Here is a 17311-nt window from a genome sequence, read left to right on the forward strand (position 1 = left end):
ACCCCTTGCATTAAGAAACAAAGTCTTAACCACTGGACCACCAGGGAAGTCCCAAGGGACTCATTTTTTGATGAAGAAAGTATGGCAGAGGGCTTAAGCCCATGAAATTCCCTGGACTTACCATGTGCCCCATCACACAGAAGCAGCTGGCTTGGGAAAATGGTGGGTCTGCAGAAGACGAGTCATGGTGCTGGATGAGAGCCAACACCCTGCAAGGTTCAAGGGCTATTCTCCAGGGTGGGTGATGTCTTGACTGTATGATGCCATGCCCCCACAGCCCCAACATGGGTCCAGGAACCAAGCAATGGAGGTGGGATTGGCCCCTCCCACAGTTACACCAAAGAACACACTGGAGGAATTTTTGCTTTCCTTCCTCTGATCTTGGGCTAGTGTCCAAGAAAGGAATGCCTCCATCAGGAAACACAGTCATGCTTCCGATGAGTTAAAGCTGAGGCTGTCCCCTCCCGGCGACCGGCTGCTTCTGGTTCTTCCTGCCGCTGAAGCAGCAGGCAGAGAAGGGGACACGGATCTCAGTCATCAGAGGGAATGTGAATTCAGCCTACATTTTGGGGCCAGGTGGACTACGTGTGGAACCCCGGGATTTCACTGCGGCTCTTCTTAGTGGGAAAAAGGAAGGGAGCTCCTTAATGATGGGCCCACAGAGTGCTCAGGTCCTGAAGGAAGAAAAGCTTGGGTCCTCCCACCAGAGCTAAAACACAAGCACGGCTGTGGGGCGGACCCAGGTGTCGGTGGTTGAAGAACATTTCGAAGCACGTGCTGGCCCCGCAAGCCTCCACCCCGGGGCGGGGTGGGGGTGGGAAGGGCTGTTTCCTTCTCACCTGCCCATCTCCACCCCCAAGACCTTACGTGAGCAGTGCTGTGATGCCCACCACCTCCGGCTTCAGGCAGGCTCCCTCTCCGGTGGTCATCACCAGCATGCTCAGGGGCTGGTGCAGCACCTGCGCCCTGGGTGTTGAGGACACATGTCCCCACCGGACAGGGGTGGGTGCTGAGGGCCACAGGGTGGACACCCCTCCCAGTCCAGCCTCCGCCCTTCTCAGCCTCCGCAGAGGGGCTGTACCCATGGGAGGGGCAGAGCTCGGGAGAGTGAGCCAGGTATCTTGTCCCCACCTCCCCTTCCCATGCATGCCCCAGGCCCCTCTCCTTGAAACAGCTGCCCCCAGGTTCCAGTCACCCCTCCCTCCCACTGCCCCTCCCCCCAGTGGTGGTACCAGCTCCCTGCTGCTGCCAGCCTTGGGACCCCGCTCCCCCCAATCCCTCCCCAAGTGCCCGGGATCCTGCTCACACCTCAGTAAACAGGCCAGTTTTTATGCTTTCCTGGATTTCCCCGCTTTCGTGTGCCCCTGCTGTGACTCTGACCAATGCAGTCCTACGTACAATACTATTCATGTCCAGGGCCTGGGTTCAATCCCTGGTCAGGGAACAAAGACCCTGCAAGCCGTGCGGCGCAGCCAAAAAGAAAAAAATAATAATAGTGAAAACCTAAGTGTCCTTCAATAAATAGTGGAATTCCAAAATATGGAATTGCATGTAGCCATTAAAAAAAATGATATAGATCCAGCACTGCTCTAGGTGCTGAAGATACAGCAGCAGCCAAGGTCGCCCAAGTGTCCACTCTGGTCCAGGAACAGATTACAGACCAGTGCACAGAGGAGTAAAAAGAGAGAATTTTGGAGAGTGATGAGGGCTTGGAAGAAAGTGGACACGGTAACGACATGGGGGGCTGCCTGCCTTACAGATGGGGCACGTGGGGAGGCCTCTACAGCGGGGGCATTGCAGCTGAGACGTGGACAAAAAGGAAGCAGCTCTGTGAGGCTGTCCAAGCAGAGAAAACCCCGACACAGAGCGGGAACAGGAGGTGGCCAGTGTGGAACTGCAGAGAGGCAGGCAGGCCCCGACATGTGTGGCTGGGCCTCGGCCGATAGGCCAGGCGGCTCCACCTTCCCTGCCAGTCGCTGCCTGGGTCCTGCGGCTGCTGTGACCCTGGCAGTGGTTCCTGAGGTTTCCTGCTGCCCGACTCGCTCAGCCACAGTTCTTCCTGAAGGGTGTTTCTCTTCCTCCTTAGCCTCTGAGCTGACAACGTGGAGTACTTTGAAGGTTGGGGCATGAGCCAGTGCTCTGCCAAGGTCAGACACAAAGAAGGTGCCCCCATGGATGTGTATGCAAGAAGCAAGGAGGCAGGGAGCCCACAGTGAAGGCAGGGCGGGGGGGGGGGGGGGGGGGGGGGCAGGGAGGCAGGTCAGACAGTCCTCTCTCGAGTGTGCTGCCTCTCCTTACCTTGGCACCTTGGCATAGACCTGACTGCAAGTTTGTGAGCCCTGCCCTCCTGACCACCCCCCCCCACCCCAAGCACATCCATGCAGGACACATTCCGTTGCAGCCAGGAATGTTCTTTGCATCCAAAAGCACTAAACCCAGGGAATCCCTGGGTGTCCAGTGGTTAGGACTCTGCTTCCACTGCAGGGGGCTGGGTCCAATCCCTGGTCGGAGAACTAAGATCCTGCGAGCCCCGCAGCCAAAACAAACAAACAAACAAACAAACAAACAAACAAACCAGAACAAAAGACAAAAGCCCTGAGCCCAGAGTACCCAGCAGCTGCCACGCAGGATGCTCTGAGGGCTGGGCGAGAGGACTAGACCGCGGCCTGACTCTGTGATCCCCCCCACCCCCCAGCTCCTCTTCTGAAAAGAAGATGGAGACCCTCCATTGCAGGGTCGCGGAGAGACTTCAGCGCGGTCAGGGTACAGCCCGCAGTCACACTGGGCACATTCATGCGGATCATCCCAGTCACATTGATAGTAGCTGGTGACAGTGATGACAACGGAAGGTGAGAGACTGGAGGCGGCGATCCTTGCACCCGGCTGCCCTCCCCCACGCTCACTGGCCGCCAGATGCATCTTCCTAAAGGCCGGCTCTGACCCCGCCTCTTTCTCGGAAGTCTTCCTTGGCTCCCCACTGCCTCAGGGATAAGGGGGCCCTTTTGAGCCTCTGACCTAGGATTTCCCCTCCCAGAGCCTACAGTGCTGCTGCCAGAGGGAATTACTTCCTGCTGGTGTGGAGCCTGGACCAGGAAGTCATGGAGGAGGCGTGGGGTAGGGTAGGGGGCTTCAAGGAGGACACCAAGGCTTCGCAGCAAAGACTGCAAACACTCTAAGTGCCCTATGCGCAGCTTTTTACAGACTCACCTGCTGAGAACCCAGTGAGGCAGGGACAGGAATTGCCCCCTTTTTCAGAAGAACAAACTGAGGCTCCATGAAGCGAAGTTACTGCTGGCAAAGGGCAGGGCCTGCTTCCGAGCCTAGGCACCCTGGCCCACTGCTGTGCCACCTTCCCTCAAAGCTGCAGGGGCCTCCTTCTAACCCAGGCTCGTGTCTCCTTCCCAAGAAGAAAGAATAACTGCCTGAGGAACACCAACTCCAGCCGCCTCTGCGTGCCCAGCGCTTTCCAAGTGGCCTCTAATCTGCACACAGCCTTGTCCTCCTCCCCATTGTGCAGATGAGGAAATTGAGGCTCAGAGTGGGTGAGAGACCATCCAGGGACACACAGGCAGTGATGGAGGAGCTAGGGCTTCGTCTAAGCCTGTGTGGCCAGCAGAGGTCTGAGCATTGACCTTGGGCATAGGCTGCAAGGCCGACATGTCCTGCTTGGTGTGTGGACAGAGGAGGCCTGGAAGAGGTAGACTGATGACACTCCTGTCCCTCTGCCACCCCTTCTACCTCGTGGTTATCAAAGTGTGGTCCCCAGACCCAACCAGCAGCACAACCCCTGGGAACTTGTTACAAATGCACCTGAGACCCACCGACTCATCCGCTGGGGCAGGGGCCTCTGTCCTGTTCTCCTGCACGCTCACAAGCCTGGGGACCACCAGGGTTGTTTTCCCTCCAGGGCCTCTGCCCTGGGCCGTGGTGGGCACTCACCTCCCACCTACTCCGCTCAGCCCCCCAGGGCTGAGTGAGAAGGGGAGGGAGGGATCCCTGGTGACCTTCAAGGAGACATCTAGTTTGGACACTGCCTGGCTAGTCTCCGCGTCACCTGATTGACCCCAAGGGACAATTACACTTGTTGGCAAATTATCCCTCATCTGCTTCGTGGGTATAGGGACCCCCACCTCCCAAGGCTGTGAGGATTAAGTGAGAGAATGGGCAGGGTGGGCAGAGAGGGCCCTTCATTACCCATGTGTGTGCCACCATGAGAATCGCTATTTTTACCATGGATCTACCCCCCCCCCCACACACACACACACTCCACTGCTGGCAGAGCTTAGAAGGTAATCTCCCTAAACCCGCCTTCAAGACCCAGGGCGCCCCCGCCCCACCTCCAGAGTCACGGAGTCTGGAGGCCTGGCCTCTGCCCGCAGGGCCTGCTGCCTGGGTTGCCCCTCCTAGGAGTTCTCCTGGCCTTTCCCCACCCTCCCACCCCACTAGCCAGAGGCCCAGAGCGTGGGGTTTCCTCTGCTCCCGCTGGCGAGGTGCACCTGGAGCAGCGGATGTCGCACCGCACTTGGTGGCTTGGTGAGTGGACATGGGAGGAAACAGTGGCCGCGCGGCTGAATGACCAGCCGGAGGTGGGGGTTGGGGGTGGGGGAGGCCGGATCTGCTGAGACCTGGGGAGGGTATGGGGGTGGGGTAGGGTGTCCAGGCCAGGGCTTGCGACCTCCCGGCTGCTCCCAGGCGCAGAAGCCAGGCAGGAAGGGGATGCCAGACCCCACCTCTCAGCCTTGAGGAGCGGGGTCACCGTCCGCTGGGCCTCCAGGCCTTGAACCCCGCCTTGTCCCACCCGCAAGCGCAAGCGGGGCTGCAGCCGGAAGGGCGTCCTGCCCACCCCCACTCCTGCTCCCCATCGGCCCCCCACCTCGGTATTGCTCAGGTGCACAGGAGGGTCACGCGAGGGCTTTTAGAGTCCAGCTAAACGCGAAGGTGCCGGGGAGGGTACCGGGGAGCGGGCAGTTTCTGTGCCATCCAAGGGCCTAACGTCCATCCCATCCATCCGGCAGGGACTCGACGACCCTGGGGCGTGAGTGGGGGGGTGGGGGAGAGGGAGGGCTCCAGGGCTTCCCGTGGAAGGCAGGAGGGGCCGGGAAGACTCAAGTCCCAGCTTCAGTCCTGCGCTGGGAGCCCTGGGGCAAGCCGCTTCCCTCTCTGAGTCTCAGTGTCTGAGCCCGAATGGAACAGAGGTTAACCGCCCTCCATTCCAGGGATGCTGTGAGGTCTGGAGGACCCACCGGGTTGGCGGGGCCCCAGCTGGGGTGTGGCCGGACAGTGTTAAATGGAGGTGCAGTGAGAGGTCTGCCTCGCTACCCCCTTGCGCCCCTTACCCTGACGATGGCAGCGCAGCCCAGTGGTTTGTAGCAAGTGTCACATGCCTACTGGAATCTGAGCCCCGCCTCTCAGCTCTGCGACCCTGGACAGGTTCCTCTGCCTCTCTGTGCCTGGTCTCCTCCTCTGTGGAATGAGATAATAATACACCATTCTCACAGGTTTTCCAAGATTATATGAGCTTGGCAAAGCACCAGAGAGTGCCTTGTACACAGGAAGTGCCATGAAGCCTCAGCTACAGTATTGGTGTACTTCCAGAACATTTCAACACTATACAAACATATATACGCACAACGGGGCACGTATGTAAACTTTACGTTTGTTACACAAAGGGGCTCAGGACAGTCACTGCTGATTTACCAGCGCGTCTTGGAGAACAGTCTGTCCTCAGCTCTGTGAACAGGAACTGCAGCTTATTAGGGTGAGGGTGGGGTGGCCACGCAGAGCAAGAGCTGGGTGTCTCCCAGGCTGGCCGGCTGCGTTCTGCCCTCTGCTCCTGGCAGTGGGCGAGTCCTCAGGAAACTCTAGAGATTAAACCCAGGACCATGAGCCCTGCCCAGCCCTAGTCTCTCCCTGCGCACAGCGGGAAGGACTGGCGTGAAGCAGAGGAAGGGCAGACGACAACACTGTCCCCTATGGTAGGCGGGGCGCTGTGGCCGGAGTGACCGCGTGGCCTCTGCGGCCGTGGCCTTGGACAGCGCTCTTCCTCCGCCGCTGCCTCGGTCAGCTCCGCGGTGGCACCGGCGCGGGGTCCCAGCATCAGCTTGCCCGCCGCGCCCCCCCCACACCTGGGCTGCCTCTCTCGCTTCCGTCCCCACCTGTCCCAGGTCACCTGTCCTCCAGGCCCGGCCCGGCTGAGCCAGACCCCCACCAGCCCCTCTCCCTGCGGGGGGCGGGCGAGCGAGCGCCCGGGCCTCTGAAATGGGGGCCAAGCCCCTTCCTCCCCCAGGGAGCAGGGTGTCGGCGCCGCGCGGGGGCCCCGGCGCGCGTCCGGCTCCGCCTCCCTTTCCCGGGGGAGCCCGCTCTCTCCGGGCCTCAGTTTGTCGGGCCGTGGCTGGGGGAGAGGCTGCAGGCGGCGGCGAGGAAGGCACGTCAACCGGGTCCCCCCTCGCTGGCTCCTGCAGCCGGAACCCGCGCCCGCGCCGGGGGGGGAGAACGACGGAAGGCCGGACACCCGGAGAGGGAGCCCGAGGGACAGAGCCGGGCAGGGCGCGCTGCGCGCGGCGGGAGCGGGACGCGGCCCCCGGCCGGCCCTCGACCTGCCCTTCCGGGGGCGGGGCTTGCGGGGGGCGGGGCGCCCCCAGGCGGGCGCGGGAGGGAGGGGAGCGGGCGCGCGTCGCCCGGGCCGGGAGGGGGCGCTCGAGAGGCGCACGGCCGCCCAGGGGAGCGCCCGGCCCGGACCCCTTTCCCCCCGCGCCCCGCCCCCGCCAGCCCCGCGCAGGTCTGGGGCAGGCCGGGGCGCCCCTGCGCTCGCCTCTCCAGCCTCCCCGAGGGGACAGTCCCCCCTACCCCCAGGCTCCGTCCCCCGACGGGGGCCGGCTCGGCGGAGGGACGCTGTGGCGGGGGCTGAGGGCGCCGCGGGCGGCCCTCGGGGCCCTGCGGACCTCGGGAAGGGCGCCCGTGCTTCCCGGGGCCGCCTCTGTTGGCGTGATTCTCTTATCACGGCATCTAACCGCACTCGGGGGGCCGTCCCGGGCGGTGCGGTGCTGAAGAATGCGCTGCCATGCAGGGGCCGGGGGCTCGAGCCCCGCTCCCGGAAGATCCCACGCGTGGCGGAGCGGCGGAGCCCGTGCGCCCCAGCGAAGAGGAGACGCCGCTCGCCGCCGCTCGCCGCCGCTCGGGGAGGCCCTCGCACAGCGGCGGAGACCCAGCGCAGCCAATACAGAGGGTTTCTAAAAGAAGTAAAAGCTCTGAAATCTGGTTATTTACATTAAAGAGAAATGTCCCCAAACCTTGTGCAGCCAACCAGGCTTTAGGGGCTGGGGATTTCGTGTCGGGGCAGCGCGGCCGAGAATCCTGCCTCGGGGCCTTTCGCCCCAGCAGGTGACAGGAGTGGGATGTTTTCTCCTGCCGGGCCGCCCTCCTCCCTCGCTGTCGATCCGTCCCCCGGGCCCGTCCGTTCCTCCCCTGGGGTCATTTACTTAAGACCCTCCGGCCAGCAGCCCACCAAGGGCAGACGGACCCCGTCCTGGGCCTGCCTCTCAGCACGTGAGGACAAAGTATAGGAAGCGAGGTGCTCACGATCAGGTTAACCCCTGAATGTCCTTCTACCCTCGAGGGAGTCGGGGCTGTTGTACTCCAGGGTCGCCACAAGAGGGCGTCAAGAGCAACCCTTCCTGGCCGAGAGCCAGGATTCCACCCGCGCGGAGCGCCCCCAGCCAGGCGCTGCCGTCACCTCCATTCAAGCGCCGGAGGGTGCGTACAGGTGCGGGGCCGGAAAGCGGGTACCTCCAGCCTCACCAGGGCCGGGAAACATCACAGGTGGTCGGTCCTTACTCTTCCTTTGGTACTCCCTCCTCTTACTGCGTTGGCCGGGCCTCCCGACGGCACACAGCAAAGGCCGGGCGCGGCCGGACACACGGCTCTCGCCTCCAGATCCGTCCGTCTCCCGTGGACAAGGGCCCGCGGTGGAGGGCAGAAGGGGGGGGAGCAGAATCGGAGGCTGGAGGCGAAGATGGGCCCCAAGACCGACTGTGTGGGCTCAGAAGAGGGCCTCCAGGCCTGTCCCTGAAGATACTCCTGTCCCCAGCCGGCGGCTCCACCGTGAGAGCTTTCAGCCTCAAAGGCCTTGAGCGCTTCCTGGGAGCCCTGTTAGGAGCCAGCGGGAGACATGAGGCCCTTGACAGCTGACGCCTGGGGTGACAGCTCATTAACAAGTAGGGAGAGAAAACCCTGCCCACGTGGAAAGGAGGTGGGATGCCTTTTGGGGGGTGGGGTGGTGCCAGGCTGTCGAGGTGGCATGGTTGCTGCCGCAGTGACCACCCCAGCACTGCTGTGTGACCCTAAGGCAGGCCCCCGTCCTTCTGGTTCAGGTCCTGTCCAGTGAAGAAGTGGATGTGTATGCGGGGGCGGGTCCCTTCTCAGAACTCAGCTGACTGGGGTCCTTGCCTGCCTAGCCCCCCCACCCCCAGATCTCCCTGTGGCCATCCGCAGCCCATCATCGGGGACCAGTCCCTTCGCTGGGTACTCCCAGCCTTGCATCATGTCTGCCAGCCTGTGTTCCCATTCTCACCTCTTTTCTCACCCATGTCATCAGGTGTCCCACGCTGCAGCCACCTTGCCCAGATCAGCCTCTGCTATCCTCCCGTGATGCTGCCTCCCTGGTCCTCCTCCTTGGAAACTTGCACAAAGAGCTACAGCCATTCCATGGCCAGAAGATGGAGGCACCAAGATTTGGACACAATATACATTTTTACACTGACACTTCTCTGGCCTGCTTCCTTTTTTTTCCTTAGTTTTAATTTTATTGTAGTATAGTTGATTTACAATGTTGTGTTAATTTCTTCTGTACAGGAAAGTGACCCAGATATATATATATATAAATTCTTTTTCATATTCTTTCCCACCATGGTCTGTCACAGAATACTGAATATAGTTCCCTGTGCTATACAGTAGGACTTTGTTGTTTATCCATCCTATATACAATAGTTTGTCTCTGCTAATCCCAAACTCCCATTCCCTCCCTCCCCTCCCCTCACTTGGCAACCACAAGTCTGTTCTCTATATCTGTGAGTTTGTTTTTGTTTCATAGATCTGTTGATTTGTACCATGTTTTAGATTCCACATATAAGTGATATCATATTTATACTTGTCTTTCTCTGTCTGGCTTACTTCATTTAGTAGAATAATCTCTAGGTCCATCCATGTTGCTGCAGATGGTATTATTTAATCCTTTTTAATGGCTGAGTAATATTCCATTGTCTATATGTACCAAAGCTTCTTTATCTGTACATCTGTTGATGAACATTTAGGTTGTTTCTATGTCTTGGCTATTGTAATGTTTCCCTTTTTTGAACCATCAGACTGTGAATTCATCAGACTGTAAATATAGATGGGATCTTATTCATCTTGCTGACCCCAGAACCCAGCACTAGCACTGAGTAATGTATTTAATGTTTATGTTTAACATTAATATTTATTAATAAATAAGTGCTTAGTTAATGGATGGATGTGCGGAAGAATGGTGAGAACATAAGTGGATGGGTAATTGATGGAGATGGGTGGTAGAAAAAAAGAAGTGAGAATGACTTGCTCATGTTTATGTATATGGGTAACATAAGAATATAAGGATAATAGATGAATGCGTGGCAGAATGATGGATGGGTATGTTCCTAGGTGGATAGATGGCTGAGAGGGGGATGGATGACTGGATGGGGAGGTGAATTAGTGGATGAATGGTGGATGCAATGGCAGAATGTGTGCTTGGGGGAGTGGATGGTGTACAGATAATGGTTGGGTAAGTACTGGAAGCATAGTGGATAGTGGTGTAGATGGAAGGAAGACGGTGGATGCTGGATGCATCTATGTAATGGCAGTTAAGTGATGATGAAGAGATAAATAGACCATAGATTGGGGGATGGAGGGAGGTGAATGCGGACACTAAATTGATGGGTTGATGGATACTGAAATAATCTATAGATAGTGGATGCATTGCAGGTGATAGGTGGTGGGTGGTGGATGCTTGTTGGGTGAATGAATCACGGAAATATGGGTGACTGGTTGATAAATAGTAAGTGGATGCTTGTGAAGGATCTATCCACAGAGAACAGATGGCAAGATGGTAGATAGATGTGAATGGATGTATGATTGATGGATGGATCATGAATGATGGACAAGTAAATGGTGGCTGGATGGTACATGAGTGGCAAATAAATGGATGGTTGCTGGGTCAGTAGATAATTGTTTGTGTACTGTGGAGGTGTAGGTGGAAGGTTGATGCTGGGCAGACAATGAATGGGTGGATTCTGGATAGATAGATAGATAGATAGATAGATAGATAGATAGATAGATAGATAGATAGATGATTAGGTGATGAATGGATGATGACTAAATGATAAATGACTACATGTTGGAATAGATGCATGAAAGGTGAATGGTGGACGGGAAGATGGTGGGGAGATGAGAGATGGATGGCAGGTGGTCAGTGCTATAGTGTGAATGGATGGTTTAATGTATAGATGGAGGAAGATGGATAGATGCTAAATGGATGGTGAGTGGTGATGAATGAAGATGGATATTGAATGAATAGTGAATAAAGGATGGGAGATAATGCGCAGGTCATGGGGGATGGATTGTAATGGCAGATGGATTATGGTGGATGAATGCCCACTGCTGTCTCTCTACTCGATCGCCAGCACCTAAAATAATGCTTGACACATAGAGGGCGCTTAATAAATTTTTCTGCAGTGGATGAATATGGATGGATGGTAGATGATACTTGAATAGGTTTTGGACAAATGATGAATTATGGCTGGATGATGAACGGATGGGTAGGGGATATTGTGAGATGGGCAATGATAGATACGTGGTGAATAGAGATAAGAGGTGGGTGGGTGGTAGATGGTTGGTGGGTGGGTGGATGGTGAATTGTGGTTCATAGAAACATGGATGGATTAGGGATGGGGCATGACTGGTGACTGCATTGTGAATGGGTGAATTGTGGCTGGCTGGCTGGAGGCTAACGGGTGGGTGGTGGATAAATTCAGATAAATGGACAGTAGACGGTAGATTGATGATTGACAGCCAGATGTGTGGTGAATGGGTAAATGACCAGTAGATGGGTAGGTAGTTGTTAAATACTGATGGAGAGCTATTAGATAGTGAATCATGGATGTGTAGGTGGTGGATGGATGGATGGTGAATCAATGTTGGACTGAAGGGTATTTTTCTGGTGTGCTGGTGCTTGGTAAATGGTGGGTGTGGTGGTGAATGGGTGGATGCAGGGTGAACGGATGGTGGTTGAAGGGTGGGTAGTGAATGGATGTGAATTGGATGGTGGAATTTGGGTGGTGGATTGTGGATGGATAGATGCTGGTTTATCGATGGTGGGTGATGCATGGCAGATGGTTGACGTTGGGTGGTGGTTGGATGGTGATTGGATGGTAGAAGAGACATGAGGAGATGGTGCACGGTAGATGATGGTGGTTGGGTAGTGGATGCTGAATGGTGGGTTGTGGATGTTGGATGGATGTTGGATGTTGGATAAATGGTGGTGAATGTCAGGTGCCAGATGGTGGAAGGGTGGGGAATGATGTGGATTGAGGTTACGCACCTTGGCCTCAGGTGCCAGGCCTATCCACCAGGCTGACTGAGACTGATTGTCCCAAGGCTGTTTTGTTCCTTTGGGGGAGTGGGATCAGGGATGAAGAGGGGACTGGTGTGTTGACCACACATACACACACACACTGGCCCTCACACTCGGGTGTAGTCCTTGTCCTCTTCACTCCCCCTTCCAATTGGAGGGTGTCCTCTCTCTATGTATCTGGCCCCCCTGAGTTCCTGAACCTCATACTTGAGGCTGGGCACCTCAAGTGACCAGGATCAGGTTCTGGAGGATGCGGTCTTGCCAAAGGGAGGATGAGGCCGGGGTGCCACCTGGGAGCTGGAGCTGGGAGGGCGGAGGCTGAGGGGCGTGAGTGTGGATGAGAGGCCGGGCGAGGGAGCCAGCGCCTGTGGGCGGAGAGCGCGGGGGAGGAAGGGGGGGAGCTGGCCAGGGAGCGCGAACCGGGGCGAGAGGCTCTGAGCCGAGAGTGGCAGCCCCGGCGCGAGCATCCAGCGCGGGCGGGTGAGTGTGAGGGAGGCACGGGGGCGTCCCCTCCCCACCCTTGTCCCGGCCCGCGCCCCTCGAAGAGCCCGGGTGGCCAGGCGCCGCGAGGGTGGGAGAGGAGGAAGGGGCGGGGGGCGGGCGGGGGGGTTTGAGTCGGAGCTCCCTGGAGAAGGGGAGGGTGCGGGGACCACAGTCCGCGCTTGGCTGCTGGACGCCGGGCTTTGGGCAAGAGCAGTGTCTCTGGCGGCTGTGCGCAGCCATACCTGGCCCTACGCACCTGGCGGCTGCTGGAAGTGTGGGTGGTGGGAGCCTTCGATGTGCGGGGGCCCCTCTGGCACTAGCCCCTGGGGCCCGGGCTGCGGGAGGCTGCCCGCAGGCATTTGCTCGCTGCTTGCCTGCCCCTCGGGGGCTCTGTCCCCTGTCTCTATCAGCGCTCCTCTCTCCTTCTCCATCTGCATCATCTCTCTGGGTCTCTTTTTGTCTACTCTCTGTATCTCTCTTTCTATAGTTGTATCATCTCTGCGCTGTCTCTGTGGCTAGTGGGTTTTTCCTGCCTCCCCCTCTGGCTCTTTCTCACATCTGTCTGGATCTCTGAGTCCACTTTCCCGGTCTCTGTCCTGGCTGCCCTGGGCTCTAGTTGAGGTTCTGGGGTCCTGGGACGGGACCCCAAGAAGGGCTCCTATGTAGGGACTGAACTGGGAGCATCGGGCCTGGGGGAGGGGCTTTCAGGTGCTGTGGGATGGGTAGGAGGCTCAGGTGGGTATGGCTTGGCTGTCCACTGCCCGGGAGTGCCCGCTGCAGTGTGTGGCCCCTCCCAGCCTTCCCTGGGTCCCAGTGGGACCTGAGCTGACCTGAGCTGGGTGTTTAGTGAAAGAAACCTCGTTTGCCAGAATAGCAGCCCTCCCCTTTTGCCGGGTGGGCACAGGACCCTCTCCCACAACCAACAGGGCATCACAAGCATTCCAGCCTGCTGGTCAGTGCTCTCCCTCTGCCCAGTCCCCTCCCAGCACTCCTGCCCCTTGCCCGCGGCCCCTGGCTGCCTCCCGGCCAGTGCCCAAGTTAGGCGTCTACCTGCCAGCCCCCACCCCCATTTCTGCCTCTGGCCTAGTGCAGGTGGAGAGTCTGCGGCTGGTGTCCAGGAGGCCTGGCAGGGCCTCTCTTCCCTTGCTGTGTGGTCTCTGGCCAGGCTCCCTTGCCCTTGTGCCTGGCCTGGGTGGGCGTGGCCAAGTGTGGGCAGGAGGTCAGTTTCCCTTTGGCCGTGGGTGCGTGGGGTGTCTGTTCTCAGGGAGGAACTGGGCACTCCTGCCACTGCCCCGCTGCAGCCTGGGCACACGGTGTGGGCCTGTCCCGTGCCACCTCTGAGGGTGGGCTCAGGCAGGGAGCAGCTGTGAGGGGGGTCCAGCTGGGGCTGTGGGTGCTGGGCCTGGGGTGCGGTGGGTGTGGGCTGCGGTTGTCTGAAGCTGCCGGGAGGAGGGTGGGATCCAGCATCTGGCGCAGGGCGGACACCCCGTTTCTGCTCCTTGTCTTCGTGCAGCCCGACAGTGGCAGCAGCATGAGTGCCCCCCAGCCTGCCGTGCCAGAGCCGGGCCCAGCCCAGGAGGCTGGAGGCCCGGCAGGAAAGGTATGCCATTGGGGCCCTGTGGTCTGCCACCCTCGTGCCCTGGCCTGTGACTCGGCACATGCCTCAGTTTACCCACCTGGGTGGGGGAGGTGGTTCCTCCTCTACAGGAGTCTGCCACATAAAGCAATCAAGGCCCAGCTTTGCTGGCTTACGTAGCATCCGTGCCACACCTCGAGACCCCAGGACTTGCACCCAAGACACTCTGCTTTCTGCTGGGTGAGGCCATGCCAGGGTCCCCTGCCCTCAGCTCTGCTCTTCTAGGGGGTATTGATGCAGCTGAAAAGTGAGGTCCCTGCACAAGGGGTGCAATCCCAGTGTTCTGGGTTCTGGAGTTGGGCTCTTTTCATTGTCCGGGACAGCGGGGCCAGAGATTGGGCACCAGCCTGGAGCTGCACGAGGGCCAGTCTGGAGCCTGAGGGGGTTGCCCTGCTGGCGGGGCGGATGGAGAGGGCAGACATCAAAGTCCACTGGCCCGGATCTCCTTCCCCCACTGTCCGGGCAGAGGCGTGTCCCTGGTGGTGACGAGCACGGCCTCCCGGAGGAGGGCAGGAAGGAGAACGGGGGTGGGGGTGGGGGAGAGCGATTCCCGGAGAGGGAAGGAGCCCCTGGAGTGGCAAGGCCAGCAGGAGGGCCCAGGAGGTCCAGTCATCAGGCCACGATGGGGTTCTGGCTCTGTTGTCACTCTGATTCCACAGATGTCCCCGCCTAGTGACCCCTGTTTTCACACTTAAGGGTCACCTGTGGTACTTTGTTAAAATGCTGTTTCCTGGGCCCCCACCCACATAGTGCATTTAAACATATGTTCAGATGGTTCTGCTTGAGGAACCCAAGGGTCATTTTGCAAAGCCCCGCCAGCCGAGTGCCTGCCCCTCCTCGAGGCACCTTTGGGAGAAGGCAGACACGCACAGAGCAGCTCTCCTTCTGGGTAAAAGAGATGGGGGTGGGGAGCTCCAGGAAGGGGACCAACTGAAGCAAAGGCACGGAGGTGGGTTGGCGCAGGGCAGTCAGGACTGCTGTGGCCCTGGGGCCGGCTCGGGCCTGTACCTTGGAAGGCCTTGAATGGGAGGCGGAGATGCTGAGGGCACCAGGAGGGCTTGGGGAGGCAGCCCCCGCACGGTTCTTGTGGGCACTGAACAATGAGCCCAGAGCAAGTCACTCAGGTTGCCATGGCAACAGCTTCCCAGCTCCTCCGAGCTGGGGAGGAGGCCAAGGGCCCAGTAGGAAAGACCCCAGGAAGTGGCTGTGCAGGATACGGGAAGCAGCTGGGGATGCACAGAAGCCCTGAGCTCACTCACTATGTGACCTTGGCCTTTCTGGTCTCAGGCTCCTGTCTGTGAAATGGGCCTAACGGTGGAGCCCAAGTGGGTGCTGTGTTGCTCCAGGGAAAGCCACAGCCCCAGGTGCTAAGTGCCCCAGCTCTAGTGGTGGGATGGGGGAGGGGCCGGGACCCTCTGGGGGATGTGCACACATGCACACGTGCTCACCTGGCCCTGGAGACTGGGCGGGTTCGGGCCCCCGACTTCCAGTGGACACTGCAGGACAGGCGTGGCAGGGAGTGGGGACCCCAGACCTGGCGTTGCCTTGACCCCCGCCCACCCTCCCTGCAGGCTATGGTGGGTGCCCGGGAGAAGGGCCCTCGGCTGGGCCAGCGGCTGCCCTCAATAGTGGTGGAGCCCAGCGAGGTGGGTGCCGTGGAGAGTGGGGAGCTGCGTTGGCCCCCGGAGGGCACCCAGAGGGGGTCCGCCCGGAGCCAGGCTGCTGCTGGTGAGTGAGGGGCTGCCTGCAGGGGTCCCGAGAAAAGTCAGGAGAGGGTCCCCCACCCCTCCAGCCCACTTGCACCCCGTCCATCTGCCGGCCTTGGGAGCTTCTGCTCGGCGCCTAGGTGCTGCCTGGCCTGCCCTTCTCCCTGTCACCATCCCCCCTCCCACCCGCACACCAGGTCCCCTCATCCACCCTCGTGGCCCCAGGCCTGGTGCACAGGTATGTGTCCGTTCTCACCCCTCACCACCTGGTCCCGCCTCCTCTCCCCTCTCCCTCACCATTTGTCACCTTCGGGACAAGTGTGCATTGCCCGCCAGGGCCTGGAAGGGATAAGGGTATGGGTGCAAAGGGGGGAGACGGGCCAGCCCGATGGCAGGCGCCTGTCCTGGCGTGGGTGCCCTGGCTAAAGCCCGAGGGGCTGCCAGAGCCAGGGACGCTTCTGGGAGGAGGATGTGAGGGCGGGAGCAGGGTCGGCCAGGAGCCGCGTCTGCGGTGCAGGAGAAAGAGCAGGCCGGGCAGCGGGGGCCTCTGTGGAGGGTGCGTGAGGGCTGAGCTGTGCCCTGGGCAGCTTTGTGCCCTGGAGACGAGTCTGTCCCGGGGAATTCGGCCTCAGCTGGGGCTGCTTGGCACCCTGCCTGCCCGCTCCTCCTCTCCAGATGTCAGCCCCCCGCCCCTCCTGCAGCCCTCACTGGTCAGCCGCCCCCTGCAGCTGGGGCTGAGAAGGCCATAACCCCACCTCTCCCTAAAGTCCCCTCAACCTCTCTCAGGTCTGTCCAGGGTCCACCCCTGGGGTAACCAGTGAGACTTGGGCTCCCGAGTCTCCGCCCATTCAGCCACCGTCTTACTCTGGGGACCGGGCTGGGGGCGGGGGAGCTCCTGCTCCCAGAGCCTGGCCTCATCCTCCCCCCCCCGCCCAGAACCACACACCCAGCGCCTGCCCCTCCCCTTCACCTGTGGGGAACTTGTGGCCTGTCCCACCCGCGCACATTTCCTTGCAAACCTGTCAGAAATGCACCCCCACCCACATGGAGGCCCTTCTGTTTCTGCAGCCCCCTCACCGTGTCTTCTGGGAGCACCAGGGGAGGCTCCGGATGACGCTGAGAGCAAGGGTGCCAGCTCCGAGGACCAGGCCCCCTGCACCCAGTGACAGCACAAGGCCATGGCCAGATTCTGCTCTCCCTGGGCTCTGACAGCTGAGAGGGCCTCAGCCCCAGAGCAGCTGGGCTGAGGCTTAGAGAGGCCCGGGCCTGCCCGGGCGCCCAGTGGGCAGAGCCGAGCCACCACCTCCTGCCTCACCAGGTCCACCAGCACCGCAGCCCCTGCTCTCTCCCGTCCCCGGCCCAGGGTCTGGACCACACCCCTCCTTGTTCTCTGGTTCTAAGCAGAAATAAAGGCTCTTCCTGGTGGTCAGTGGGCACACTTGGTGGGGATTCGAGGGGTAAGGACAACTTTGGTTCTGCCGGTGGCCTTCTGGGCAAGGGCCTCTGCTCAGAGCCCAGGCTGACCAGACCGAGTGCCCGGTGAGTGGCCACTGGGTGTTCCACACTGGTTGGTGGGCTGTCATGTTTGCCGCTCTGACACCCTGCCCAGGGCCCTCTTGCTCTGCTCAGCTTCAGCCGAGGCTGCCCAAGGCAAGACCAGCTTCCTCCTGGTGGCCTCCCCACCTCTCCTTGGGGCCTCCATGCCTGGTTGGACCCTGAGGGCAGAATTCCTCCTGTCACCCCCTACCCACTCTGGGTGCAGTAGGGCACAGAAATGGTACGTGGGTGGGGTGCACTATTCCAGCTTGAGTCATTAAATTCTTGCATAGTCCCATTGTACAGATG

General features: G+C 59.7%; 1 protein-coding gene across 4 annotated transcripts; it reads left to right on the top strand.

Moving 5' to 3' along the window:
* Positions 1-5906: 5906 nt before the first annotated feature.
* Positions 5907-16883, top strand: LBHD2 (LBH domain containing 2). Of its 4 annotated transcripts, none has more exons than XM_057730233.1 (6): positions 5907-5975; positions 9360-9437; positions 13217-13343; positions 13638-13724; positions 15332-15488; positions 16535-16883. In XM_057730233.1, the coding sequence occupies exons 4-6, from the start codon at positions 13656-13658 to the stop codon at positions 16630-16632; spliced, it is 324 nt and encodes a 107-aa protein (XP_057586216.1). In that variant the 5' UTR covers positions 5907-5975; positions 9360-9437; positions 13217-13343; positions 13638-13655; the 3' UTR covers positions 16633-16883. The 4 variants fall into 4 exon arrangements, with proteins under 4 accessions (XP_057586216.1, XP_057586218.1, XP_057586214.1 ...); XM_057730231.1 differs by having other exon boundaries at positions 5924-8213; positions 8594-9437; XM_057730235.1 differs by lacking the exon at positions 13217-13343.
* The last annotated feature ends 428 nt before the right edge of the window (positions 16884-17311 follow it).

The sequence above is a fragment of the Hippopotamus amphibius genome, chromosome 4, assembly GCF_030028045.1.
Source record: "Hippopotamus amphibius kiboko isolate mHipAmp2 chromosome 4, mHipAmp2.hap2, whole genome shotgun sequence".
Taxonomy (NCBI): Eukaryota; Metazoa; Chordata; class Mammalia; order Artiodactyla; family Hippopotamidae; genus Hippopotamus; species Hippopotamus amphibius.